The sequence below is a fragment of the Cyprinodon variegatus genome, unplaced genomic scaffold (assembly GCF_000732505.1).
Source record: "Cyprinodon variegatus isolate N-32 unplaced genomic scaffold, C_variegatus-1.0 Scaffold525, whole genome shotgun sequence".
Classification (NCBI taxonomy): domain Eukaryota; kingdom Metazoa; phylum Chordata; class Actinopteri; order Cyprinodontiformes; family Cyprinodontidae; genus Cyprinodon; species Cyprinodon variegatus.
The window spans coordinates 34,707-47,236 of NW_015150978.1; the positions used below are offsets into that span (position 1 = coordinate 34,707).

The following is a 12,530-nucleotide window of genomic DNA, read 5'->3' on the forward strand; positions in this document are numbered from 1 at the left end:
ATCCTCGGCGCCCTCTGGTGGGCAAGCCTGAGGATCCCAACACAACAGGCATTATAACAATGATTTGAGCAATTATTTCATTAATCTGAAGTTGTTTTTGATAAAATGTTCAGATCATTCTGAGACTGATCATTTTAATGCAAGAAGAAAAGATAATTGAGAAATTCCCTGGAGTTAGGATGAATTTTAAATCAAATAGAACAGAAAAATCTGAGGCCTACATATAGACTTACTATTCTTATAAACTATTCCATGACTCACTGTGTGGAAATAACCCTCTTTGTTACAACATCTAGTTTGATGTGTGCATATTTTACCATCCTTCTGACAGCACAATTAGAAAAATTTATTTTGTTTAAGCACAGCTTGAATTTGCCATAGATCTTAATTTTTTGATTTTTTTTTCTTTTGTGAGGATGGGAATATAATTAAATATAATTAAATTAAAGGTTTGAAAGTAGTCTGTAAGTATCATCTGTCATATTATTGTGTTATTGTGGCAAACACCTACCAATCATCCACGACTCCTTTCACAACATATCCAGACCAATTAGATCCCTCTCCCAGATTCCATCAAATTTGATTTAAAACTTTATTAGTGGTGCAGATTCTGTCTAAGGCCTTACACAACCATAGACCACCTCTGCTCAGAGGCACAGAAACTGAGGCTTTAGTGTATGTTACACAGCCTCACATCTGGCATAAATTATTAATGCCCAGAACTGTCCACTTCATCACCTTTGTTGCTGCAAAAAAAATACCTTTCTTCTGATTCTTTGTCAGGCGTCATGTGATCTTGGGTTTACTTCCATGGAAGAAATGCACAGGAAGGTTATAGAGGACCTCCAGCAGGAGCATCAGAAGCAGGTAACCAACCTTCTGAAGGAGAAAGACCAGCTCCTGCAGGAAGAGACAGCTGCTACTATGTCAGGTAAATACAGTTTGAATGTATTGTTTGTCTGGTTCTTCTTCTTGGAAACATTTGTGCATGAGGAATTATGTTCAGTGGTTGGGTGCTCAATGTGAGCATTTATCCATGAAAAGCATAAACAGCGTTGAATTTTCCAGGAGTATACATTTCAATATTAATCATACTGTTTACAGCGATTGTAGCAATGCGAAGAGCCCATAAAAAGGAGCTGGAGAGGAGCAGACAATTTCAGCAGATCAGGGAGAGTGCAGACATCAGTGAACTCCACCTGGAATATGAGTGAGTCACCATGGAATGGTTGCTTTTGGATCTAAAATGCTCTTAGTCTTAACAACAAAAAAAATGTTTTTATTTTTTTAAATTCAATCTAAATAATTCATCCTATGTTTACCTTATATTTGTTTCCGGTTGTGAACAAATGTTTTCCCACAAATGCTCATTATGGCTCTGATACTATCTGTTTGAGGTTCATCGATCAAATGACTGCCACTTTTTAATGCGATTTCCTTTCAAAACTAACTTAACTGTCCAGCATTCTCCGTGCTTCTGCTTCTCCATCGCAGGAAGGAGATCCAATTATTGCAGAGGGAGCTGGAGGTGTTGTCGGATCAGCACACAAAGAAATGCCTGGAAAACTCTGAGCTGAGCCAGGAGCTGCAGAATGAGAGGGAATCAGTAACACAGTGCAAGAAAGAAAACCAGGAACTCAAAGAGATGCAGGTAGAAACATCCTCTTTTCACTGTAGATTTATTATTTTTCCCAAACCTTTTTTTTCCTCTCAAGAAAGTGGAAAAAGAAAGCATTCAGGTTTTTTGAAAAAATAGCAATCAGCTTCTACCATATGGAATTAGGTGTCTGTACGATTTTAAAATCGGTCTGCTTTTTTACCACTAATATATGCATTGTTTTGATATGCAAATATTAGACATGGTTTGTAATGTTTTGTTCTTATTACTGCCACCAAACTCAGGCTGCTCTTTTGAAATTTTGTGTGATAGTCCAAAACAAATGGGCATGAAGAAACAATTCTAACATATCCATGAAAAAAGAAGCTGTTCAGAAATAATCAAGCTGAAGTTAAATACAGCGATTCCTCTCCACTTTTACCAAATGCTTGCTCAGGATAAGGAATTACTTTGAAACTCAATGCATGCTCAGCTTTATTTTATAGATGACTTGGCCTAGTCAAAGTCCAGACCTTTATCCTGGTGATAGTCTGTAGTATAACTTGAAAGTGTGTTTCTACACACTTTGCATCAAATCTGATTAAGGTTGAGCTGCTTTGCAAAAATTAAAGAAAATTTAAAGAAGCTCCCGTAGTTGAGTGCAAAACAAGCAGAAACAGCCCCCAACAAACACAGATATTAAAATAGTTTTGTTGCAGTTGCAGTACAGTGTGATTGTACTATGTTTCAACTAAACAAGGCAAGATAGTAATTAGCCTATTTTTTTATTTTACTTGTAAAATATATGGAATAAAATATCATGTTTGTTCCACTTCACAACTATGTGTTGCTTGGAGTTGCACTGCAAATAATACAAATCCTGATGAAACATACTGTTTAAGGTTCAAAATGAGAAAAAGTTTTAAACTTAAAGGTGGGGGGGTGTTTGTGTGTGTTTGTGTGTTCATCACTGTATGATACTGATGTCTGCCTGCAATAACAGACGACTCTGAGGACACAGGAGGCAGAGATGCAACATCTAAAACAGGAAGCCCTCTCTCTCAGAGAGGAATTGGCAATTGCACAAATGGTAAAATATCTTATAAATTCAACAATCTATATTCAGGGATTATCTTTGATACTGTGCTCACTAAATAAAACATTACGTCAACATATCAAATAAGTAATTTCACTCTAAACAATTCTATGTATTATAGGACAAAGTTTATGCAGAGAATAAACTGAAGGCCCTCCATACACATAATTACAGTGAAGCCAAGTTTGCCACATGGACAAGCCGAGATACTACAGGACATCATGCTGGTGGGAAAACTCTTCCTTCATCTTTATCATCAAATTCAAAGTAAGAATTTATTCATTTTAACATTTTTATTCTGCTGCTCGGTCTTTGTTTATAGATGACACTGTGACGAACAACCCTGCTACCAAAAAGAAAGAGAAATCCTCCTTCTTGCGTCAAATTCGGGGATTCAGATCAAAGGTAAAAATCAACATTAACATTTCCATCATTAATTTCTTTTTTTTTTTTTATTAATCATCTTTGTATTCTTAAATACTTATAGTAAAGAATATATCTTAACATTTGGATTGGAAACGCCCCGTTAGCTATCTTTTTCTGCATCATTGAAGCTCACCTTTCTCACCACAGTTTTTTTTTAAATGGCCAAGGGCGGTAAGAGAAAAAGTGTCTACAAACTGTATGAGAGGAACAGAAAGACCTCAGCAGAGGCATAAATATCCCAGAATGCTTTGCGCAGAGAGTTCTCCTTGCAAAAAACTCAGCGGCGACTAATAACAAAGATGAAGGAGGAGGAGTTATGTGACCAACGGAGCAAAATGCAGTGATCATCTGTCCGAACGGTCAGTTAACTGAGTTTGCTATAAAGTCCACTATATAGTCCCCATTGCATGTGGACAAAGTAAGCTTGTATGAGCTATGACAACAGCACATTTTAACAGCACAGAGAGAAATGGGCTTGTGCATGCTCTTGCACACGCATTTTTTTTAAAGTGGAGAGGGCGGGTCTTTTATAAAAATCCTCCACAATACCTTTAAGACAGCCACAATCCTCTACTCTTTAACCACAGCTTCTCCACATTTACATCATCAAAATGCATCCAATTACCAGATGAAATAGCACATAAAGCATGAAAATAAAATATCACACCCATCACAGATGACGATTATTTATAAACAAAATCCATCCACCTGTCTTTAAACAGGAAGTCTTGGTATGTCCATTGAGTATCAGCCATTGAGGCCAGAAAAACTTTTGACAAAAGCGAATCTAAAATGCATATTGTCATTAATCTAACATGGCTGTAAACATTTTGCTCTAAGTAACCAATCGGAGGACAGAAAATGCTGACATTCAGGTGGGCCCTCTAGCTGGCCCAGTCGAACAAATCTAAAATCTGATTGGTTAAAGATAACGCTCCTCACTAATATTTTGAAGGTAACATCAGCCAGCAATTCTAGTTCTGAAGACTCTGGGCAGATTAGATTGAAAAGCAACTCACTAAGGCTGAAATCTGATTGGACAAAAAATTAAGCAACCACATAAATGTAATGAAAGCAGCACAGCCAAGAGGAACCAAACAATCCATTCTCCATTGTAGGAGAATGGATTGTTTGGACTAAATTAATACAGATGGAAAGAAGAAAATTAAAATTAAGGTTATGAATGTGGGTTATGTGTTTTTGGTTGATCTTAGGCCAGCTGTGAAGGCCTTGAAGGCCCTCACTGCCAACTACTGGTTGTTGTTAAGATAAGGTAGTGAATTATTTGGATTCCAGAACAGACGACATGTCTGGTATAAAACAAATGCTACACCCCAAGAAACAAAAATCCTACCGACTGTGAAGCATGGAGGTGGAGAGTCATGGTTTGGGAGGACTCTGCTGCAGCAGGACTGTGAATTCAAAGCTGTATCCAAATCTTAATCTGAGTAAAATGCTATAAAAAACAACAACAAAATGTGAAACAGGCTTTTTATAGCATTAACCCCTGAAAGATACCAGCTGAACATCTGAAATGGAGTAAACTTTTCTCAGAGCAAATTAAGTAACTTTCTTTTCCAGATATGAATAAAAAGATCATTATACTTTCTTCCCCAGAACTTTATATCCAGCTTTTGTTCATGTCTGTAGCTGTAAGAACAAGTGGTTCAAAATCAGAATTTGTTAATTGCACTAACCTTAAAATAACTTCATATGAAATGAATCCCTACTAGTAGCTAAATTAATGTCCAGATCAATAGAGGTAAATCTGTGTTAATCTGGCTGTTGCTTTACAAAGACACCCAGAGTTACTGTTGATATCCCACGTTATTGATGAACAACAAGCTTTTCTAGGTCAGTTCTCTTCTAATCTATTTAATATAAACTGTAGAGCAGAAAACCCAGAAGTCTGCTTTAAATTACAGAGTTCTGATGCTTTTTATTCTTGGATAATTCACAAATCTAAACAATCCTCTCTCTTTTAGCTCTGTTTTTTGACATATTTTTGTTTCTTCTGTTTTTCAGAGTTTAAAAGATGGACTTTCTACACAAGAAAGGAGGAAGTTGTTTGAGTCGTCATGATTTACTGGAGGTGAACCGACCTCACAGATACGATGCCTGATTTTTAGACTTCTGTGAATAAAGAGACATTTGTGTTGTTGTTCAAAAGACATTATGTTATGTTTGACTCTTTGCTATGGTTTGTTGTTTGGTTTGTTCCACTAGAGGGAGCAAGATGCAGGATTTTCTTTCATGCAGATGCACCCCTGGTTAAAATTGTATTGAATATATGTTGGAGTTATAGACTCCAGAATTATAGACCTACAGCTGTTTTCATTAAAATTATTGTTGCATCTGTTGCTTTGGGTTATTGACATTATTAGAGAGCTGTGTTTAAATGCCTTCTAAATCACCATGTGTCACCCACAATAAAACACACCTTATGCGATTAATGATTTTTTTTTTATATAAACAGGCAAATTTGTTCCATTTTCAGATTTGCTATTAAATCCCGTGTCACTGAGTTTCAACAAGGTGCCCTGATAAAGAACAGGAGATCTATAAAAATAAGGAGTTTACCTGAAATTTTCTTGGTGTCTAAAAAAAATTCCTTGCTGAAACCACTAATATTAATTTTATAATCTATATGCATAACATGTTTTTTGAAGGGAATGTGGGCAGGTTCATCTGTTATTTGATGTAGTGGTAAAATTTACAACTTTTCTCTTAAAAACACATCTTGCAAATGAAATGATTGCTTCAAAATCTTTATGAGAATACACATCAATACTGATATTAAAAACAATAACAACAACAAAAATAAAGAAGGTAGAACAGTCTCCACATCTGGTTTTGGATTCCCAAAAGTTTATAAAATCGCCTCAATGACAGATTTGAAAATAACTGAAATCTAACCTAAAGTGTAAAGAGCCAGTCATCATACACACTCTTCTGTTACTGTTCACATGCAAATAGAGAGCAGAAATAAAGCTGAGCACAAACCTGGGAACTTGAATATTAACAAGAAAGTAAATCTCTGTAAGGAATTTGTGTACTGATGAGGAATGTACTTTGCTTTTAGTATGATTGCATTAATCGACTCTGTGTATCTACCTAAGTGTTGCAAAAGGATATCAACCTTTTACAGTGAATCTTAAACTAATCTGTAAAGTTTCTAATTTTCTTCAGATGAAACATCAAACAGACGATTCTGCATAGTTCAAGACAAAATTAGAAAAAAAAACCCCAGAGTTTTTGCATTAGAAAAGCAAAAAGAATGGGTAGGGTCTTTAACTTCTTGCAGCACTGGGTACTCACTCCTGTTGCATCTGCAGCAAAACAGGCCAAAGTGTGGGGTCCACCAATGACACGCAGGAAATCTACCCCACAGCCCTGCAGCTTGTTGTGTGGCCTCAAGGAATACCTGCTGTCCCACTGATGCTTCATGATATTAAGGGATCACTTATGTTCATCTTTTTTCAAAAGATTAGTATCTTAATAAAAACAATTTCTAATGTATATGTCTATACAACTTTGATTTAGCACTTGTAGGTTACTTCTCTAATACTCCTCTATATCGTTGTGATACACTGGGAAATAAATGCAGCAGATATAATTTCATTGAATCTTCTAAACCCTGCGTCAGAGGCTGTTCAGAGAGTTCCTTGGAGTCGTGTTGCTTTAGAGGAACATCGCACCTCATTAAAACCCAACACTCACCCTCCTTTCTCTGAGACCCCCACTGTGGGCTGACACTCTGAGAGCGTACCTACTCTTAAAACTCTTCTGTATGGATGCCCTGCGCTTTTGCACCTGTCAGCAGAAAGGTGACCTGCTGTGATTCAGTGCATAAAATCTGAAATGGGGCAAACTTCATTTCTACACTTTTCAAGCAGTTTTTTTTTACTAAATAAAAGGCAAACAAACCTGAATTTCTGTAGTTGCACATCAGATCCATTAAACGATTGAAAGTTTTCAACAGGTGGAGGATAGATCCATATAGAGTATGTATGGAAACAGTGCCAGCTAAAGGCATGAGCAGAGAGCTGCTTAGAAAGTATTAAAACACACCTCAACACACCATCTCCACCATAACACGGTGGTGGCAGCATTATGGAGTTGGCATGCTTGTTTTTTGGTTGGGACAGGGAAGCTGGCCAAAGTTAATGGGAAAAAAGTTAATTCTATTCCAAACAATTTTGTAAATATGAGAAACAATTAGAAGATAAAATTATTACCCTAACAGCAAGAAAATTAATGGCTGAGCTTAGCAGAACAGAACATAAATATATAATTCCCCATCCACCTCTCAGTTATGTGCTACTTTGATCTGGTCACATTAAACCCTCCTAACAAAATACTGCAGTTAATGGAAACTGAACAAGGGATGTTTTCAGTCTGTATTTTTTCTCTTGCAATTATTTCTTCTCCAAAAAATGTCCCGCTAAATCCGACTGATTCTTCTCAACAAGTCAGTCGATCAGTAATTGTAAATCATTAAGTTAAATACGCACATTTATTTACAAAGTATCAAAAAGTGAGATAAACACCCCTATAACATTGTTTTGCATGGTCACCCATAAAAAATTAAATGAAACTGATTTTCTTCAGAGAAACAAGGTAATTGTACCTTTTTTTGTCTTAGAATTTTAATTAAATTCATTTTTGTCTATTTATATGCCACAAAGTCACAAAAAATGTCATCACCAGGCACTTTACAAGACAAGCAGAAATCTATAATTAAATCAGTTCTGTACAATGCAGCTGTATAGATAGATTTATACTAGATTACATACATTCCTGTCAGACCTTGGTAAATAAATTAGTGTTGCACCATATGCTGAATAGACTGGAAACCATCCCACCACATATGAATTTGTTCTGCTTGTTTCTGCATTCCTACATGCGGGACGGAGCGAGTGTGTGTTTGTCTTCTGAGCACCTGCAGGGCTTCTGAGTCGAAATGAACTGCAAACCAGGTCCTCATGACAGATCAGCGGCTGATGTAAAGACACCAGTACGCAGGTGCACCTGTTCAAGCTGTAAAAATAAGTGGCCCATTTAGTCAAGCAGAGATCAATTACTGCAACCAGTGCAGAGGCTGCCTGGTACAGTCTGTTTCCAAAACCTTCCTCTTCTGTTGTGTTTACTCTGCATCTGACAGGATCTCAGAGATGGTAATTTTTACCTTCATGTGTGATGCTGTGGATAAAAACCTCAGTGAAATGGTTGCTTTATTTAAGCCACCGAGTTAAAAAAAAAAAAGGTGAAAACATCTAAATAAAAAGCAGTCCAGAGGAGCGTGACCTACATGCAACTCGTGTGCTCACACTTACCGGTAGATTTATCAGCGTTTCCATGACAATGGATAAATCCCACATTGTTCACTCAGGACAAATATAAATGCTTCCCCTGGCCTCTGCCTGGAGGATGATTCGTCTGATTGAGGTTTGAAGAAGCAACTGTAATACAGTAAACTTAGATTTTTTTCTGTAAACTATAACAGGATCAAACTGTGAACATTTGATTTGGTGAAAAATATTGATGTTTAGGGCCAGAAAAAGTTGTGTTTTAAATATAATTTATCTGAATATTAAAAGCCTTTTATGTAATGGGATAAATGTGATTTAAAACCAACAAGAACACATAGCTTAAAAAAATAGAAGATCTTAATAACCTTTTTTTTCAGGTGTTGATGGTACAGTGTATTACAGTTAGAATTACATAAGGTGTAAAACTTTATTTTCATAGAGTGATATGTAGATGGAACAGGAACCAAGTGTTTGTCAACTTTTAAATAATTACATTGGTCCTTTTTCCCTAATGTATAAAAGGCTTTTTCTCTTAGCCAGTCTTTAAAGTGGAAAAGAAGAGAAAGTAAACTATTTAAGTAAAGCAGGTGTGGGTTGCCTCTGTGTCGACTTGGACTCAGTTGCAATAGCAAGGTTGCAAGTAAAATTCCAGGTTTGTCCTGTCACATCTCCTTTAAGCATCCCTCTCACTGTTAGCAACGACTCATCTTTCTAAACAGGTGAAATTTCCTAAATGAAGGTCGCTAAATGGGCTAACAGTGTTTTTTCTTTAAAGAAGTTATTTTCTAACAAGGAATTTTGTCTCCCTAAAAACATAAATCTTCTCGAAACAAAGGCTGTACATATCTTAGCTTGAAATGATGATAATACTATGAAGGAAGGACTTATTTTATGCATTCACACACATTTACTGAGGGTGCCATTAAAGTGGAGGAGCATACATCGGAAATGGAGAAAAACTGTATACGGATTAAAACGTATGGCCCTAAGAATTATTCTCTATAGAAAAAAAGCTAATTGGATGTTAACATAAGTTAACATTTTTTTTTTTAAAAAGCTATAAAACTGCTAAGTAACAATACATAAAGTTTAACTCAGCTTCTTTGCAGTTAAGATATTTTGTTCCTAATTCAAACAGTTTTTTAAGACTCAACCACATTTGAAGCATTTCTAATTTTTAACAATGACTGAGTTTCCAATGCATTTTCAAAATAAGAAATAGGGCCTTAAGATATCTGTTGATAAATGGGAGAGTTCTACAATATATATTTTTTCCATTTCTATTTTCCTTTTAAATTTGCTGTATTCCATGTCAATTAGTTTTAACTAGGCTGTACACCAAGATGACAGAAGAGTGAAAAACATTTTAAAGCAGTAAAAAACATAAATTTGCTCTAATAACACCTGAGACTAAAACTCCAAAAAGAAATACATTTTTTACAACTACAGAAATTATTTTTATTTTCAGCTCAGCTGAAAACTGTAGAAACATCCAGAAGATTAAGGATCAGCAGCAGCAGAGTTGGTGAAACCTAAGAAATCTTTTTTTCCCCTCATATCTGAAACAATAGAGCATAACACCCCAGCTCTGAAATGCACAGACGTTACCCAGTCATGCACTGGTGCTCTGAAAGGCGATCAAGTGTGACCAACCACTGGAACTGGCTGAACCCGGCCCACTTTGTGATGCTGCAGGACGGAGGCCTTTAAATAACTCACTTGGTACAACAACAAGCTCTGGGTTTACTCTATCCCGGTGGCACACTTTACATCATCATCCCCATCTGGTCTGTCATCTATCTGAGCCTATAACCCATTTAGGGTTCAGGCAGTAATGCCACAAAGCTCCATGGATAACTGCATATGAAGCAACATTGTTCTTATTAGTTTTAAAGCATATTGTTTTAAAATGTTTACTTTTTCTTTTCTTAAATAATTCCTCTTAGCTTCCCTGTGGACCACAGCTCAAATAGGTCGAGTATTATTAGAGGCGTTACCATAAAACCATTCTGACCTTTCTTTACTAGACAAGGGCTGATTATAAATTGAATTCACTGATTTATTGGGATAAATTGCAACAAACCAATGATAACATTTGATGCAGAAGACTTAGAAACTTCATAATAGGGNCTTTCTTTGTATTCTTGGAGTTTGCAGATTCTATATTATGTTTTATTAACATACATTTTCGCTGGACCTCAGAAAGAATAGTTTCAGCCATGCTACAGTCATTGTGGATGTCGATTAGTTAACTAAACTAAACTTATCCAGTTTTTGTTTGATCAACCCCGAACACATTTTATCCAGGTATAGACATTTACAGAATAATTTTTTATAGTTTTTTTTATGTTGTATGGATGAAGGCAAAGATTGTCTTTAATATGTTAAATCAACAAGCATTTCCTGAGGAAGATTTGTGTTTCAGCTTTCAGTCGACCACATCTTTCGGGAGATTTTACCCACTGTACCTAAATCCAGCTTTCCAAAGCTTTTAGGTTGTGAAAAGATCAAGAAGTTAACAGGCTTCAATTTGAACTCTGGTGAAACTGTCCTAAAACATAACTTTTCTTTTAAGTGAAAATGGGGACGAGCACGTAGGACGGCCTTGTGTAAACATATCACCATAATGATTGACAATTAGAAGGACCACTTATTTTGATGATCCACCCGGAAAAGGAGCATCCTCCACTATACCTTTAAGTTAAATGAATAAGTGCTGCAGTAGGGAGGACCTATGAGGAGTTCCCAAAACTCCTGTACTCACCTTCTTATGTTCTACGAATTGTCTTTGCCAAAAGGAGCTTTGTTCTTGTTCTTGTCAACATAAACAAAAAAAAAATTTTTTTCTCTTAGGGAGCGTATAATAGGGGTGGGTATTGGCAAAGAAGTCATGATTTGATTTGAATCACGATTCACATGCCACGATGCGATTCTATCACGATGCATCATGATACTTGAAATATTGCGATGCATTGCGATATTTTCACTGAACACTGTAAGAAAAAGATACAGCCCTTACCAGTGACTGACTGGCTGGGCATGATCTGGATAGTGTCTTCAATTGATACATAACTGAAAGCAACTGAATTCATACATAGCTTGTTACACAAAGCAGCGGGCGTCAACACATCCGCAGCGACATCTGCTGGACTGGAAGTTGTATTCCACTTGATTTGGCTAATGTGTGCCAACCATTAATGTATTTTATTTGTTCATTTTTTTTTATATAATCGATTCTTGCCTTCAAGAATCGATGCAGTAGATCACAAAAATTAGATGGTATCTAGAAAGCAGTCAGTACCAACAAAACTTTTTTTTTTACCAAACCTTTTTTCATTTTCATTTTTTTAACATAGTTGATAATAACTGTAAACTAAAGACTCAAGAGTCTTTATGGCTAATTTGAAACCATAATGTAATTCCCTGAGACAGCTTGTGCAAACAGAATGCACACAGACAGAAATAAAAAAAAGCACCCATAGAAAAAATAAAGAAGCATCCTTAGAGGACACCCCCAAAAAAATTTATTCTTTATTGTCGTTGCCCATCAGGTATACAATGATCGAAGTGCTTCTCTGGTTGGTGTATAATAAATATATAGATCTTAAAAAAGTAAAATAATACAAGAGAACAGTAAAATAAGAATAAGACAGGAATAAAATGAAATTAGGAAAGAAATCCATATTTACATAATTTACAAATTACTCTAGCAAACACCCTCTGAAAGCCCAGGAACAGCAACTGTTTTCACATCTGTTTTCCTGCATTTGAGGCACCTGTATCTCCTGCCAGAGGGCATGAGGGTAAACAGGTGTGAGGGGTCAGTAGTGATTTCACCCGTTCTCCTGAGAACGATGCATTGTGCAGTATTAATGACTTAGGTAAGTAAACATCTGAATTCATGTTTCTTAACACTACAGGGGCAATGAATGCTGGTTGCATCTCCATCAAAATGCTAAAACTAAGGGATTTCACTCCTTGATCAGAACATATGTAGTCATCATGTTTGCACACATTAATCCTGATGGAGCCGGTTGGACATCAGCTGACCATCAACACTTCACAGTGGACGAGCACGTAGTCATTTTCAAATGCCAAG

At 36.3% G+C, this 12,530-nt stretch overlaps 1 protein-coding gene across 1 annotated transcript; it reads left to right on the forward strand.

The window, feature by feature from the left end:
- Window positions 1-795: 795 nt before the first annotated feature.
- LOC107095142 (myosin phosphatase Rho-interacting protein-like) lies at window positions 796-5,266 on the forward strand. Its single transcript, XM_015391119.1, has 7 exons — window positions 796-931; window positions 1,105-1,210; window positions 1,495-1,651; window positions 2,601-2,687; window positions 2,815-2,920; window positions 3,016-3,098; window positions 5,145-5,266. Exons 1-7 carry the CDS (start codon window positions 811-813, stop codon window positions 5,199-5,201), a joined length of 717 nt encoding a protein of 238 aa, XP_015246605.1. The 5' UTR covers window positions 796-810; the 3' UTR covers window positions 5,202-5,266.
- Window positions 5,267-12,530: the final 7,264 nt, after the last annotated feature.